At 47.8% G+C, this 16,916-nt stretch overlaps 2 protein-coding genes across 2 annotated transcripts; both read right to left on the bottom strand.

Moving 5' to 3' along the window:
* Window positions 1-9,251: 9,251 nt before the first annotated feature.
* Window positions 9,252-13,149, bottom strand: LOC123190231 (uncharacterized). Its single transcript, XM_044602866.1, has 2 exons — window positions 12,964-13,149; window positions 9,252-10,030 (listed from the first exon to the last, which is right to left on the bottom strand). The coding sequence occupies exons 1-2, from the start codon at window positions 13,147-13,149 to the stop codon at window positions 9,413-9,415; spliced, it is 804 nt and encodes a 267-aa protein (XP_044458801.1). The 3' UTR covers window positions 9,252-9,412.
* Window positions 13,150-13,340: 191 nt separating this feature from the next.
* On the bottom strand, window positions 13,341-16,230 carry LOC123059754 (ammonium transporter 2 member 1). Its single transcript, XM_044482246.1, has 3 exons — window positions 15,527-16,230; window positions 14,373-14,658; window positions 13,341-14,165 (listed from the first exon to the last, which is right to left on the bottom strand). Exons 1-3 carry the CDS (start codon window positions 16,136-16,138, stop codon window positions 13,615-13,617), a joined length of 1,449 nt encoding a protein of 482 aa, XP_044338181.1. The 5' UTR covers window positions 16,139-16,230; the 3' UTR covers window positions 13,341-13,614.
* Window positions 16,231-16,916: the final 686 nt, after the last annotated feature.

Below are 16,916 nucleotides of genomic sequence, written 5' to 3'. Positions count from 1 at the left end.
GAGGCCCAGCCCAGAATTGTTGTTTTTTGCCTCTTTTAGGGTTTCAAAGAAAAGGAATATCAAACGGAGTCCAAACGGAATGAAACCTTCGGAAACGTGATTTTCTCATCGGATAAGATCCATGAGACTTGGACCCTCCGTCAAGAAAGCCACGAGGCGGTCACGAGGGTGGAGGGCCCCCCCTAGGGCACGCCCCTGCCTCGTGGGCCCCTTGAAGCTCCACCAGCGTACTTCTTCCTCCTATATATATCCACGTACCCCCAAACGATCAGATACGGAGCCAAAAACCCAATTCCACCGCCGCAACTTTCTGTATCCACGAGATCCCATCTTGGGGACTGTTCCAGAGATCCGCCGGAGGGGGCATCGATCACGGAGGGCTTCTACATCATCATCCAAGCCCCTCCGATGAAGTGTGACTAGTTTACTTCAGACCTACGGGTCCATAGTTAGTAGCTAGATGGCTTCTTCTCTCTTTTTGGATCTCAATATAATGTTCTCCCCCTCTCTCGTGGAGATCTATTCGATGTAATCTTCTTTTTGCGGTGTGTTTGTTGAGACCGATGAATTGTGGGTTTATGATCAAGTCTATCTATGAATAATATTTGAATCTTCTCTGAATTCTTTTATGTATGATTGGTTATCTTTGCAAGTCTCTTCGAATTATCAGTTTGGTTTGGCCTACTAGATTGGTTGTTCTTGCCATGGGAGAAGTGCTTAGCTTTTGGTTCGATCTTGCGGTGTCCTTTCCCAGTGACAGAAGGGGCAGCAAGGCACGTATTGTATCGTTGCCATCAAGGATAACAAGATGGGTTTTCATCATATTGCATGAAACTATCCCTCTACATCATGTCATCTTGCTTAAGGCGTTACTCTGTTTTTAACTTAATACTCTAGATGCATGCTGGATAGCGGTCGACGAGTGGAGTAATAATAGTAGATGCAGAATCGTTTCGGTCTACTTGTCTCGGACGTGATGCCTATATACATGATCATACCTAGATGTTCTCATAACTATGCTCAATTCTGTCAATTGCTCAACAGTAATTTGTTCACCCACCCTAGAATACTTGTGCTCTTGAGAGAAGCCACTAGTGAAACCTATGGCCCCGGGTCTCTTTCTCATCATATCAATCTCCATCACTTTATTATTGCTTTGCTTTTACTTTGCTTTTACTTTTTACTTTGCATCTCTATACCAAAAATACCAAAAATATTATTTATCATCTCTATTAGATCTCACTTTCGTAAGTGACCGTGAAGGGATTGACAACCCCTAAGCGTGTTGGTTGCGTTGAGCTATTGTTTTTGTGTAGGTACGAGGGACTCGTGCGTAGCCTCCTACTGGATTGATACCTTGGTTCTTAAAAATTGAGGGAAATACTTACGCTACTTTGTTGCATCATCCTCTCCTCTTCGGGGAAATCCAACGCAGTACTCAAGAGGTAGCAGTGTTGCATCTCCGCCGTTGCTTCAAGGACCCAATCCGAGCAGTGGATCATGAAGTGCTCGAATTGCGACACAACCTCTCCTATAAAGAGCATCCGGTCCGCATTCTTGACCAAGTTGAACGCCGCACACGTCAGAAAGCGATCAAGTTCGTCAAGGTCCAGTGGTCGCATCACTCTGAAGATGAAGCCACTTGGGAATGCGAGGACCGCCTGCGTGATGAATACCCCGCAATGTTTCCTTCTACCTCCTAAATCTCGGGATGAGATTTCTTGTAGTGGAGGAGTTTTGTAACGCCCGAATGATTAGGCTACGATAAATCTCTGCTAAATATGCCACGTCACCTGGGTCACTGTTTAATCTCGCCTCGGTTCAAAACTTTTCAAATTCAAAATTTAAATAATGTCAAACAACAAAAGTTTTCAAACGTTAAAACAAAATTGTTCAGTTAGTGTCAAATATTACGTAGGTAATTATTGTGTAGAAAATGTTTTTCTTGAAAATGCCTGAACATTTTAAAATGATTTAAAACGAAAAGGAAAATAAATAAAAGAAAAGAAATAAAAAGAAATAAAGAAACCCCTTGGCCAACTGGGCCATTCGGCCCAGCTGGCCGCCGAACCAACCGACCCAATTGGGCCGGCCCAACCGGCCAAGCCAAACCGCACTCCATATCCCCCTGGACACCCAAACCCTAACCTACCCCACTCCACACTCGCTCCCTCCCACTCTCGCACGTCTCTCCTCCACCCCCCATCGATCCCGATCTGGATCGGGAGAGCGGGGGCTCGAACGCCGCCAGGAACGAACCATGCCATTGCCGCCCAGACCTCGTCGACCAGGACCTCCTCGTCGGACTGCCTCCATCGTCGACCTCGTCCACGTCATCCCCCCCCCCCCCGCGCGCGCCCCGCTGCCATTTACCCTACGACCCCGCCGTGAACGCCTTCCTCCTCTCCCCTCTTCCCCTGTCACCGCGCGCCCGAGGCCGTGCTCGCTCGCGGCCTCCCCGCGCTCGTCGCGCCTCCTCTGGATGGACATCGTGCCCGACCCCTGTGGCCACCACTAGCCGTCGACATGCCGCCGCGCGCCTGGCCGCACCTCGCGACCGCCGCCCCCTCCATCCCGCTCACCAGCCCGCGCCCGCTGGCGCTACCCTACGCCCGCCCGCATCCCCCACCGCGCGCACCCGCCGCCGCTCCGAGGCTGCCGCCTCCCCCCGCAGTCGCGCGCTGCCCGCACTTCGGGCCGCACTTGCACCGCCGCATGCTTGCCGCCACCTCCTCCCTGCGCCACTCCCCTGCTGGCTTCGAGGCCGCGCGCGCCACGCACCGACGCCCACGCCCTGCCTCGTCCTTGCCACTCGCTGCCGCTCTGCACTACCGTTGCAGCCTCTGCTGCTGCCGGAGGCCGCCGACATTGTCCCACATGCGCTGGTCGGCCCCTGCCCGAAGCCCGCCTTCAGTCGCCCACTCCAGCCGCCGCGCCACGCACCACCGCGGCCCCTACCGCTCGCGCCTGCTGCCTTGGCCACGCGCGCCTTGCGCCGCGCTTCCACCCCCCCCCCCCCTGTTGTGCTGCTCCGGCACCCCGCCATGGTCGGCGCCCCCTAGTAGCCTTGGCGTGCGCCCAAACGGGCTAGCGCCCAGCGCCTATGGCCGACGCCCGCGCCCGCTAAGGCCCACTGGCCCTATGACAAACAAGGCCCACACCCAGAACGGTTAAAAAATAGGAAATTAAAAAATAATAAAATAAATGAATAATAATTTAAATGTTTATTTAATTAATTTTGATTAATTAAACTAAACGACTAATTAAACTAAGTAATCATGATTAGTTAGTCTAGTCAATGACGAACGGGGCCCACATGTTAGTTTGACCAGTCAACACCCCTGTTGACTGCTGACATCATGTTGACGTCAGCATGCGCTATTCTGGATAATGTTGAATTAAAGTAATTAAATAAATCCTAAAAATGTTTTAAATCTTTTAAAATTAATATAAAATAAACCGTAGCTCGGATGGAAAAACTTTGTACATGAAAGTTGCTCAGAACGACGAGACGAATTCGGATAGGCAGCCCGTTCATCCACCACACATACCTAGCATAGCAAACACGCAACTTTCCCCCTCCGATTCATTTGTCCGAAAACGCGAAACACCAAGGATATTTTCCCGAATGTTTCCCCCCTTCACCGGTATCACCTCATACCGCGTTAGGGCACACCTAGCACCGCTACTTGTCATGTCATGCATCGCTATGCATCTGTTTGCATTGTATTTATTGTTTGTCCCCCTCTTCTCTCTGGTAGACTATGAGACTGACGCTGCTGCTGGTGCCCCGATTGACTACGCTGTTGACGACCCCTCTTTCTTGCCAAAGCAACCAGGCAAGCCCCCCCCCCTGATCACCAGATATGGCCTATTCCACTCTCTACTGCTTTCATTAGAGTAGTGTAGCATGTTAATGCTTTCCTTTAATCCTATTCTGATGCATAGCCTGTCATTGTTGCTACAGTTGTTGATACCTTACCTGCAATCCTAAATGCTTACTATAGGATGCTAGTTTATCATCAGTGGCCCTACATTCTTGTCAGTCTGCCATGCTACACTATCGGGTCGTGATCACGTCGGGTGTTGATCACGGGTATATACTATACATATTGCACATGATACATGTTGTGACTAAAGTCGTGTTGGCTCGTTGAGTACCCGTGGTTGATTCACGAATTGGGGGCTGAAAGGACATATTTTCCCGACGGCCCTCTGTGTGGATCTTTGTGGCGGAGCGACAGGGCAGGTTGAGACCACCCAGGAGAGAGGTGGGCCTGGCCCTGGTCGGCGTTCGCGGTTACTTCAAGATAACACGCTTAACGAGATCTTGGTATTTGATCTGAGTCTGGCCACTGGCCTATACGCACTAACCAACTACGCGAGAACAGTTATGGGCACTCGACGTCGTGGTATGAGCTGAAGCCCTCGTGACATCAGCGACTGAGCGGCGCGCACCGGGTTGGACCGCGTAACACAACTTCCTTTGTAATGGAGGTTGCTAGGTCTGCTCATCGGCCGCGTACGCAACATGCAGGTGTGCAATGGGCGATGGGCCCAGACCCCTGCGCCATAGGATTTAGACCGGCGTGCTGACCTCTTTGTTGTGCCTAGGTGGGGCTGCGACATGTTGATCTTCCGAGGCCGGGCATGACCCAGAAAAGTGTGTTCGGACAAAGGGGATCGAGCGTGTTGGGAAATGTGGTGCACCCCTGCAGGGAAGTTGATCTATTCGAATACCTGTGTCCCTCGGTAAAATGACAACACAGAGTTGTACCTTGACCTTATGACAACTAGTACTTAATAAAACACAACCTTCCAAGTGCCAGATACAACGATGATCACTCTCTCACAGGGCGACGAGGGGAGCATCACCGGGTAGGGTTATGCTATGTGATGTTACTTGATGAACTTACCATCTACTCTCTTCTACATGCTGCAAGATGGAGGTTACCAGAAGCGTAGTCTTCGATGGTACTAGCTATCCCCTTCTTATTCTGGCATTCTGTAGTGCTGTCCACTTATACTACCCCCTTTCATTCATACCAATGCATATGTAGTGTAGCTCCTTGCTTGCGAGTACTTTGGATGAGTACTCACGGTTGCTTTGCTCCCCCCTTTTCCCCCTTCCTCTATTCGATTGTTGCGACCAGACGTTGGAGTCCAGGAGCCAGACGCCACTATCGATGACGACTGCTACTACTCGGAAGGTGCCTACTACTACGTGCAGGCCGCTGATGACGACCAGGAGTAGTTTAGGAGGATCCCAGGCAGGAGGCCTGCGCCTCTTTCGATCTGTATCCCAGTTTGTGCTAGCCTTCTTAAGACAAACTTGTTTAACTTATGTCTGTACTCAGTTATGTTGCTTCCGCTGACTCGTCTATGATCGAGCTCTTGTATTCGAGCCCTTGAGGCCACTGGCTTGTAATATGATGCTTGTATGACTTGTTTTATTTGTAGAGTTGTGTTGTGGTATCTTCCCGTGAGCCTTGATCTTGATCATACACGTTTGCGTGTATGATTAGTGTACGATTGAATCGGGAGCGTCACATGTACATTCTCCGAATATATAAGTAACACTTACTTACACATGTTTAATTTTTTTCAAATATATGTTAAACATTTTATCATATACTCTCTCTGTAAAGAAATAAAAGAGCGTTTAGAACACTAAAATAGAGATCTAAACTCTCCTGTATTTCTTCACATAGAGAGTATGTGATAGAAATTATACACATTTGAAACCTAATTTTTATACATGGTTAACGTTTTTCAAATACATGATTAACATTTTGTTAAAATATATGTGTTTGGTGTCTGCTTTTTTCATACACATTGCAAATTTTTCGTATACATCAGGAATATATTTTTTACACATGATACATTTTTAATAGATTCTTAAAAAAATCATTTATATGATTTGATGTCTACTTTTTTCATACACGTTGTACATTATTCGTATACATCAAAATATTTTTCCATGCACATTTAACACTTTATACATGTTACATTCTTTTCAGATACTTGTTTTGATGTCTACTTTTTTCATACACATTATATATTTTCTGTATACATCTGAAACATTATTTTTATACAAATTTAATATTTTTAAATTGCATGATTGACCTTTTTTCAAACATATGATTTGATGTCTATACTTTTTCATACACGTTGTAAATTTAGTTGTATATACATAACATTATTTTTATACATGTTTAACATTTCTTAAATACATGATTCACACTTTTTTTTGAAATATAAGTTTGATGCCCACTTTTTTCATACACGTTGTAACTTTTTTATATTCATATGAAAAAATATTTTTGTCTGTATTTAATAATTTTAAGTGCATGATTTTTTAAATATATGTTGGACATTTTTTAATACATGATGAACATATCTTAATAAACAAGTGAACATTTTTTGTAGAAACAAGCTCAATATTTTTATATAACTTTTAAAATATTAAAATAAATAAATGCATATATACTTAATAACAGAAAAAAAGGAAGGGAAGGCACATGCACCGGCAAATTCGGTCATGCGCCGCGACGGTCAAAAGTGGCCGCTCCAGCTACTGCGCCGAGTTTGTGTGCTTGGAACAATGAGCAATGTAAGCTAGTCCGCCTTCGTCACACTATTGGGATGGCCGAATGAGGGTGGGGCGTTATTTTTTCCGTGCTTTCTTTCTTCTGATTTTTTCCTTTGTTTCCTTTTTTTGCTTTTCATTTGCAATTTTGGGATGGCGGAATGAGGGTGGGGCGTTATTTCTTCCGTGCTTTATTTCTTCTGATTTTTTCATTTGTTTCCTGTTTTTGCTTTTCATTTGCAATTTTTCGTGTACTATTTTGTTTTTGTGAGAGTCCCTTTTTATTTCGTTTTGTTATGTTTTTAAAATTGCACGAATATTATTAAAGTCCCCGAATGTTTACTAAAATTCTTGAGGTTTTTTACCTTCATGGGCATTTTTTAAATTTGTGAGCATATTTTAAATGCTTACTTTTTAAAATATACGATCATTATTGAATTCCTGAAAAATTAAGAAATTTGCGGATATGTCTAAAACTTGAAAACATTTTAAATTTTCAAAGCATGTTTTATAAAATCATGAGTATTTTTAAAATATGTGATCTGTTTTAAGTGTTGGTGAACAATTATTAGAAAATATTATCTTTTAAATCTACGAATTGGTTTCTTGATATATTTTGAAATATTCTATTTTATACAATTTTATTTGTAAAATTAACAATTTTTATCTGTGAAAATCAAAGGAGTCGTAAAATTATATTTTTGCTCAACTAAGTACGTTGGCCAGACACATTTTATTGGGTGTGGGGTCAGAGCTCTCACAGATCACATAGAAAGGGTGCCGGCTCCAAGCAAGTGAAGTGAAGTTATTAATTGTCGGCCCTCGGTTTCTTGCAAGAGATCATGGTTTATGAGAAATACTATAGCTCAAGAAGATAATTGGACCCTATAGTTACTGCAGGTAACATTGGCCGCTGACAGTCACACCTGCTTTGACACGATTCAATACATGGGACATACATAATTTAAACTTCTGTAGGTATACAGAAGAATACTGAAGTGTTGGTTTGGGATTTCTTCTGGCATTGTCAAATTGGTACCGCTTATGAGCACGACGAAACCTATAATCAAGACTAAATGCAATCTAAAGTTCTCATCCGAGACTCTGGTATTCCTTTTGCTGTATGGCAGCAATCTAAAGTTCTGAACTGCTGTGATGTGTACACCTTGAAAAGTATGGTTGCACTACTTGGATTGTGGTTCTCTGAATCGAGTAAATACAACACCAAGAACTTGATACTTCCATTTTCTCCACCTGTGAAATTTCAGTAATCTTGTTGCCCACAAATCATAGTGATATTTTTTTTCCTTTTGTGTATTTGTATTGCAAAATTATAGGGTCTTTTTGCTGTATACTTCAGCACTTGTGTGTATCTTGTCTTTAGTGTGTATTGAGTCATCATCCGATATCAAGTATTTAGTTTCATAATACGTGTTACTGAAATTGTTCATGTGGAAGGGTGCCCACACCTGTAGCCTGTACCCTGTAGGTATCAAAGGAAGATTGCATTGGGATAGTGTAATGTGTCTATGAAATTTTTTATCGTCTTTGGTTATTCTGCAAGGAACAGACTTCTTCAGTCACTAATTCACTGTGGATATCAATCTCAACTTGGATAAACTTGCTCCTTCAAGAAAGAAAGAAATTGCTGCATTGCTGTAAAATGTCTTCCAAGGACAAATTATTCTTCCTTCATCTGAATTGTTCTTGTTAAATAAATATAATCTACAAGAAACTTGACCCAATGCAATGTATCACTACTATTATCATTTTTCATTGCTCGCTGGTGTTCGCTTCTGTAGGATTCTAGGATTCACGGGTCATTGCTCTAACTGTTTTTCATTCCTGCTAATACAGTAAACGCATCAAGTAAGAACTGATCTTCCCAGGTTTTAAGATAAATTATTCTGTCACTAAACTCCCCTAATCTAGAGCATCATATGATATTAGGAAAATGAAGATGGAGAATTATGTTGATAAGCTAGTTAATATAGGCTGAAGGATTAAGTTGTTGCTGCCACGGCCAAAATGTGAAGGGGAGCCTTGGCGTAGTGGTAAAGCTGCTGCCTTGTGACCATGAGGTCACGGGTTCAAGTCCTGGAAACAGCCTCTTGCAGAAATGTAGGGAAAGGCTGCATACAATAGACCCAAAGTGGTCGGACCCTTACCTAGACCTTGCGCAAGCGGGAGCTACATGCATTGGGGCTGCCCTTTTTTTTTGCCACGGCCAAAATGTTTGATGCATCAGATGAAGTATTACTGCAGTAACCAAAAAAACAGCAGAAATAGAGCAAAGTGACATTTGATTAACAGGAAACACATGATGATTTGCACAGAGCAAGTGGCATAGCAAATCAATCTAGAAATCGATGTATGAAATACAGACTAATCCCAACCTTAATTAAACACATTGTTGCAACACAGAACAATCATAAATGATGCCTTGTACAAATGCATCAGATAAAATAGCAGAAACGGGGCAACTGATGTTCCTGATTTGGCCATGCACTAACTATTCCGCAAGCAAATGCAATCCGTCAGGGGCTCCTGGTAAAAGAATAGCAAAACAATCCAACTCCCAAGCACACACAATTTTGCATCACAGAAGATAGTACAATTTTACGTAACAGAAATGCAGCAGAACAAAGTCAGAGACAAGGTATTTCAGAGACATGTTTGATTTCTAACAAACTGCGAATAACTTTGCTGCACGATTCAGTACGAAATACAGAGGAAATAGCGAACTACAGAGGAACTAGCGAACTACACAAGTCGCGGTATCATCAAACTTTCGGGATCTGCAGTGGGGTGGCGAGGAAGAGCCTAGCCGCCGAAGCCGTAGAGGGTGCGGCCCTGGCGCTTGAGCGCGTAGACGACGTCCATGGCGGTGACGGTCTTGCGGCGGGCGTGCTCCGTGTAGGTGACGGCGTCGCGGATGACGTTCTCGAGGAAGATCTTGAGCACGCCGCGGGTCTCCTCGTAGATGAGGCCGGAGATGCGCTTCACGCCGCCCCTCCGAGCGAGGCGCCGGATCGCCGGCTTGGTGATGCCCTGGATGTTGTCGCGCAGCACCTTCCGGTGGCGCTTGGCGCCGCCCTTGCCGAGCCCCTTGCCTCCCTTGCCGCGGCCGGACATGGCTGACGGTCTCTCCTTGGTTCGAGCTGCGAGCGGACGGAGGAGGTTGAGGAGCGGTGGTGAATTGTGTTGTGAGATTTGCCGGATGTGGGGAGGGGATTTTAAGGTGGACGAGAGGTGGGAGGAGGCGCGTTGCTGCCGTTCGATGCAGATGGAATGCACGGTTGAGATTGCGATCCGGGGGACGGATGCCGCGGATCGATGACCTGGCGGGAGGCGCCGATTGCGGGAATGGCCGCCGGCGCCAAAGTTTTGGGCTGTGGGCGGGGCGCGATGTTTTCGCGCTGGTGCACACAATGGCGCGAACTAGGAACGGCACGGAGTCTGTCCGGTCCCCGTCGATTTTACCAAAATATTGTGTGTGTGTGTGTGTGTGTGTGTGTGTGTGTGTGTGTGTGTGTGTGTGTGTGTGTGTGTGTTTGTGTGTGTGTGTGTGTGTGTGTGTGTTTTTGAGAAAACATTGTTTTTCTGAGCAAGGTAATTCCACAAAGTTTTCTTAACTAGGCAACCTAGTTCTAGGGACAAAAGAAAATTTGAAGAAAATGAAAAGTAAAATTTGGCATTGAAAAATTTATTTCATGTGAATCTTTAGATCAAGATAAAAAATTATGAAAATTGTGAGGTGGAGCGGACGGGGACGGGTAATACCCACCAATTTTATTTGGTAAGTCTAAGGGCAACTCCAATGGAAAACCCTAACGAAAATGGTATTTGTTCGCGGACACGTCAGACAATGATGCGAGAGCCGGCCATCCAATAGGATTTGAAACAAACCGAACGAATTTCATGCAAACCGGATGATTTTCATCTAAAGGCCAAAATTGTTACATTTTCAACACAACTAAACTATAGCGGGCTAAAGTTTTTAACCCGGTCTAAATGATCGTCGGCCGCGGCAGTGCCTATTTTCCCAGGACATGTCTTCCCCATGTCTGGCGAGCTCACCGGCTGCCCGAGAGTCCCAAAAAATGAAGTTGCGGGAGGGGAAGAATAGTAGTGGCCTTTCTGGGAAACAATTATCTCACTCCAACGGAGGCTTGCAACAAACAACTCAACTCTTACACACTCGTGATGATAAAAATGGGAACATCAACTCCGACAAGCAACTATAGGTTGCTCCAGTGTTGACCATAAGGAGAGAAATAGCCAAAATTTCAGCAAACTGTTTTAGGCGCCCGACATCCGGGCAGCAAGCCAGACGTCCGCCGGCTAGAGCTATGACCAAATTTTCCAGTCAAATATTTTTGCACAAACATATTAGGTGCTGCACGTCCAAGTCGCTAGTGAGACATCCGGGCTAGGGGTTGCGCCCTGCTGTGCCAAGTCTCTTGCGACGCCGTGTCAGGTGTCGGACATATGGGCATTGAAAACATAGGGCGGCGGGGCAAATGACCAATTTTCCATTCTCTCATCCATAGTTTTTGAAAATGGACCAGACCGGTTGTCCGACTGAAAAAACCAGGAACCGATGCCTTGCCTGGTTTTTAAGGTGTACTGTTTTTTTAGTAAAAAAATATTTAGAAAAAGGCGCACATCAAGTTTCAGACGCCCCAGCACTGAAAATCACATCAAAATACAGGTACACGTCAAGGAAGCAAAGATGCTTCACAAATTGCTTATCTGGGTGAGATCTCTCCTCATCATACTATATCTTTGGTTTAATCTTCTTTGCTTTGCTCTTCCTACTACCGAGAAACACATATGCCATTGTCCGGCACCATCATCATCTTCCAGACACAAGTCCAGAGGTTTCCTGTCCTCTTCAGATGATGGTACCGGTCCTTCTCACACAAGTGCTCTATACTTCCATGTGATCTACTTGTTGGCTTTTTTTTGTGTCTCTTGTCCTTTTTCTTCGTCTACAGATCTTGCCCACCCTCTTGATCCTCTTCCTCCAATTTCTACTCCTCTTGATCATCATCATCCTCTTCTTCACCCGATTGCTCATACAGTTCCTCCTCCTCCTCTGTCTCACACATCTCCTCAACATATGTATCCCCTTCATAATGTAGTAATGGATCATTCCTCCGTCTCTTCATTTCCTCAAGCCTATCAAGGATATCACCATATTATATCAAATTGTCATCATCACTGTCCTCTTCATTGTCCATAACTGCAGATTCCTTTTCAAAAGAGTGGCCTTCTATTTTCCTTTCTTATTCTTCCTGAACATTGCATTTTCCTTTCTCCTTTTCTCCTCCATAAATTCTTCTTTTTGCAACTGCTCCTCTGAATTGTTTGTGCTGTTTTGTGTTTGAAACTGTATTGGCATTGGCTGCTGTTTTGCTGCTGCATCTGAATTTTCTGCTGCTACATCTACACGATGTGCATTGAACTAAACTCCTTCTTGATCTACCTGATACAGTTGGGGATCTCTAACTTCCTGCAGAGGGATTTGCCACTCAATAACATTAGCATTGTTGTTTATATGTGTAGATTTTGGGAAACTGGCCCTAAGAACTGTCACATTCAAGATCTTCTGCTTCTGCATGATTGTGGTTGAAATTTCCCCCCAGCCTGTCATCATCCCATATTTCTTCCGTTCCTTCTATCCCTCGGCCTGGATCCTTTACATAGTACATGTAATCCCTCAAAACATATCCTTCAGTCTCTATCAGTGCTACTAGATTGTAAAATATGATGTATCGTATGACAACATCATAGTTCTCTTGAGATTGTCTCTGTCATGGAAATGCGTCCTCAATTCACAAAACTCATCATCCAAACCGCAAATAATAAAATTAACATAGCAGTGCAGTATAAGTGTTTAATTAGAACACTTCCTAAAAAGCAGAACAACAAGAAAACAGAGCAATACAAAGCTTTGGGTTAATTAGAAAACAGTGCAATACAAAGCAACATAGTACACTAACCCCCACTTTGGTTAATTAAAGCTTTGGCACATTAAAAAACCATACACAAACACGGTAGAATAAAATGCGTTGGTTAATTAGAGAGCATTTTAACAACAACTAATTTGACATAGCACACCCAACCATAGGGTTAGACAACACCTAATTTTAACTAAATAACACACAAACATCACCTAATTTCAACTTAATCACCTAATTTCACAAAAAAATCATAGCGATAACAAACCCTAGGCCCAACGATATGCAATTGTTATCCTAACCCTAGTAACGGATCAATAGGGATGAGATAAAGGAATGGAGAAGGGGAGGGGGATCTTACTATACGCCGCCGAAGGATGACGCGATATGGTGGTTTGTCGGATTGACCTTCACCGTCGCGACGAAGGCTCTGGCCATCACGTATTCCACTGAATATTGCAGCTCCACATTCTCCGTCGCCTCGCTAGGGTTCAAGCTCCCGCAAAGCTCATATGGCTCGGGATCCGCGTCGTTGGCGCCACTGCCGGGTGGCCCGCCGCCGTCAGCACCGCCTGGTTTCGCCGGGGTACCCATCTGCGTAGTGCGAGGGGGGGTGGGAGCGGGAAGAAGCGGGAAGGGAGAAGGAGGGGGGAATGCGGATGCGGCGCAAGCGGGAAGGAAATATAGATGGCCCGAGCAGCGCATCTAACGGCTGTCGGGACGGCTGCCAGTGCCAGGTAGGCAAAAAACAGATCCCACCTGTCATAAATCCACTTAACAGAGCCTGATCCATCAATCAATGTTTTTTGCAAAACCATTACAGAAGACGCGGTGTTTTCTGCAACAAAAACATGACATATTGTTTTCCGCAAACCCAGCATTCAAACCGGTGATTTCCTACACTTTACTCGGAAAAATAATATTACTATGTCGCAACAGCCAACATGACATCAGCAATCTACACAGGAGGCTCTCACACTCTGCAGTTAAAAGCATAACTATTCCTACAGTCCTACGAGAAGAATTAACAGTACAGAGCCTTCCTCGTTGGATACCCTCCTACAACTGGATGGTGACGCCCCTGGCTCCCATGCCGGCGAGCCGCTGCTCCGCGGTGCCCATCTCCCTCTCGCCGCCGGCGCCCCTGGACACGTCGTGCCGCGTGGCGTCGAACTTCTCGCCGTCGCCCCACAGCGCGTAGGCCTCCTCCCCGTGCGCGGCGTCGTCGCCGATCATGAGCTGGTCGTCGGGCATCCGCAGCGGCACGAACAGCCCGATGCCGAGCAGGATGAGCGTGGTGACCACGAGGTTCCACACGATCACGAACGCCGCGCCGGCCAGCTGCTTGCCCACCTGCTTGATGCCGCCGCCGTAGAAGGCGCCCTTGGGCCCCGGCACCGACGACTCCATCATCATCAGCTCCGGCGTGGCCAGGAGCCCCGTGAGGACCCCGCCGAGGAGCCCCGCCACGGCGTGCGTGTGGAAGACGGCCAGCGTGTCGTCCACCTTCATCAGCAGCGCCGACTTCTTGTGCAGGATCATCATGGTGAACCACGGCACGCTGCCCGCGAAGATGCCCATCACCACGGCCGCCCACGTCTGCACCAGCCCTGTACGTAGATTAATGAAGAAATTTCATGTCAAAACACAATGAACTACTGTTGTTACGTTGGTGTGGACTTGTTAGCGTACTCTACGAGCTGTCTATTTGACTTTTTTGTGCTAGTAGTACTCCACGACAACACATTGATTGAGCGACGAAAACTCCGCCTACTCCTGTGATCCGTACGTGCTGCGTGCAATGAGATGTTTGGTACCTGCGCCGGGGGTGATGCAGACGAGGCCGGTCATCATGCCCTGGACGGCGCCGATGACGGACGGCTTGCCGAAGAAGATGACGTCGAGGCAGGTCCAGGTGAGGAGGCTCGTCGCCGCGCTGACGTTGGTGTTGAGCACGGCGATGGACGCCGTGATGTTGGCGGCGTAGGGCGCGCCGCCGTTGAACCCGGCCCACCCCATCCACAGCAGCCCGCCGCCGGCGATCATGAGCAGGATGTTGTTCGGGGAGAACCGCTCCCGGTCGCTCTTCAGCCTCGGTCCCACCTGCCAGCCACAACATGGTGCGAAATGAAATCGACTCACAGTTTGACATAACGGGATTGTTCGACCGAATCTTACTAAAAAAAATCCAGAAACAAACTTAGCTAGTTCACCATACTCCGTAGTTTTTCAGGAGCGACTTAATTGTGAGTTCTTCGTGAAGGAAGAAGAACCAATTGTGAATTTGTACAATAGTCGATGAACACAAGTACACAACGCGGGTGCCACACCAACAAGTTGGATAACGCGAGAGACAGCGACGCTGGATATTTGCAGCCGGTGTAACCGTGACCCGCCAGAGATTAAAAAATTGGGCGTTCCGTCCAGTACTAGTTCAAGTTGCCATCAACGACGCCGCGCGAGCGCCCACGGGCAGAGGCCAGCCGAAGCCAACGACGCGGTCCAACCGGTTCACACGTTCCATGAGGCAAAGCGGTTTTCTTGGACCCCTTTTCCGGGTGCCTGCAGCTATCACCGAAATACTTGTGCTCGTATCATGTGACCGCCCAAAGAAAGCAAAGAAAGTCTACAACGACTCGCGCTAATTTCTTCCGACACGGCTTATTTTTAGAAATCTTCCAACGTTACTTTGAAGAACATGTATCTACCCCAGAAAATTTCCGGTCCAGGCATCGGTAGAACTGTAGCTGTACTTTTACTCTGTGCTGTCATGTGTATTCCCGCGGTGGCATGGCAACGGCAATGGCATCCCAACGAGGAGTCCACATCGCTGTGCTGGGTCAAACTACTTGGCTAGCAACGACTGGCTGCTACCACCTAACACGTTAGCCGAACCCGATCGAGACGCCGCCGGAGCACCGGCCACCGAACTGACATGGAGGGGAGGTAAGGAAGGAAGCTGCGCACGTACCCAGTAGGCGGCGGTGAAGCCGGCGATGCCGGAGGAGAGGTGGATGACGTAGCCGCCGGAGTAGTCGATGACGCCCCAGTGGTAGAGGAAGCCGCCGCCCCAGAGGCTGAAGGCGCCGACGGTGTAGGAGAGCATGAGCCAGAGCGGCGTGAAGGCCATCCAGGCCTTGATGTTCATGCGGCCCAGCACGGAGCCCGCCAGCAGGATGAGCGTGATGGCCGCGAACTCGAACTGGAACAGCACCAGCGTCGCCTCCGGGTAGAAGGGCTCCACCAGCGGCGTGCTCCCGCGCTCCGTCGCCGACAGCTTGGCGCGGCCGACGAGGTAGTCCTGCGACAGCGCCACGCCGGCCTTGCCCCAGAAGGGCAGCAGCCGCTCGCCGAACGCCATGCGGAACCCCACCAGCACCCACACCAGCAGCGAGGAGGCGTAGGCGTAGAGCGCCATGAAGGCCGAGTTGACGGCCCACTTCTTCTTCACGATGCTGCCGTAGAGGACGACCAGGCCCGGCATGGACTGGATGCCCACCATCGTCGCCGCCGTCAGCTGCCACGCGTTGTCGCCCTTGTTCAGCCAGTCCGGCACCGCCGGCGAGCCCGCCGCGTACGCCATCTCTCTCGACCGCGCGCGCTTTGTGCGGTGCCGGTGCCGGGGGATAGGAGACGCGAGTCTGGTGGCCCGCTGCTTGGCAACCAGCGAGGCAGCGCGCGCGCTCGCGTTTAATAGGATCGATCATCCAGTTGAAAACGTTCAATCAGATCAAGAATATCTGTCCGACGTGTCAATTGCTGGTCAATTGCACGTGGCCCCCGACCCCACACGTCATTCACAGACCAGCGATTTTTTAAAATATTTTTTAGAGCAACTCCAACGAAGAGATCCATGTTCTCCGTTTGGGTCATCCATACAGAAAAGCGTCCGTCGGTTGTTCGTTTGTTGTCCATTCGGACCTAAACTAAACCCAAATTTGAGCCATAAATGGGTCCTCGCGGACAAAAGTGGACACTCTCGTCGCTTGCTCGTGTCCTCTCGTGTCCGGCCTGGTCCCACACATCAACAACCCGCACTAGCGATTCAGCCTCCGATCGGAGCATAGCGCCGTCCCCGCTCATCCCAGCTCTCGCGCCGCCGCCCGCTCGTCCCGAGCTCCTGCGCCGCCGCACCAACCCCGTCCGTCGTTGCCCGGATTCGGCGCCGGCCGTCCAGATCCATCCGGTCCCGCGCGGATCCGCCGCCCCTCACCGGTCTTCGCGTTCCACCGGCCCCTGTCGTCCTCAGCATCCTCTCGCCACGCCGTCGCCATGGACGCCTCCAGGGCATCAAGCAGGAGCTCGCCTACCGCCATGCTCGACCACCTCGACCTCCCCGAATCCGAATCCAAGCAGCAGCA

This window comes from Triticum aestivum, chromosome 1A (genome assembly GCF_018294505.1).
Source record: "Triticum aestivum cultivar Chinese Spring chromosome 1A, IWGSC CS RefSeq v2.1, whole genome shotgun sequence".
In the NCBI taxonomy this organism is placed as follows: Eukaryota; Viridiplantae; Streptophyta; class Magnoliopsida; order Poales; family Poaceae; genus Triticum; species Triticum aestivum.
Note: the sequence above shows the minus strand (reverse complement) of the source record. Positions and strands in the feature narration are given on the sequence as shown.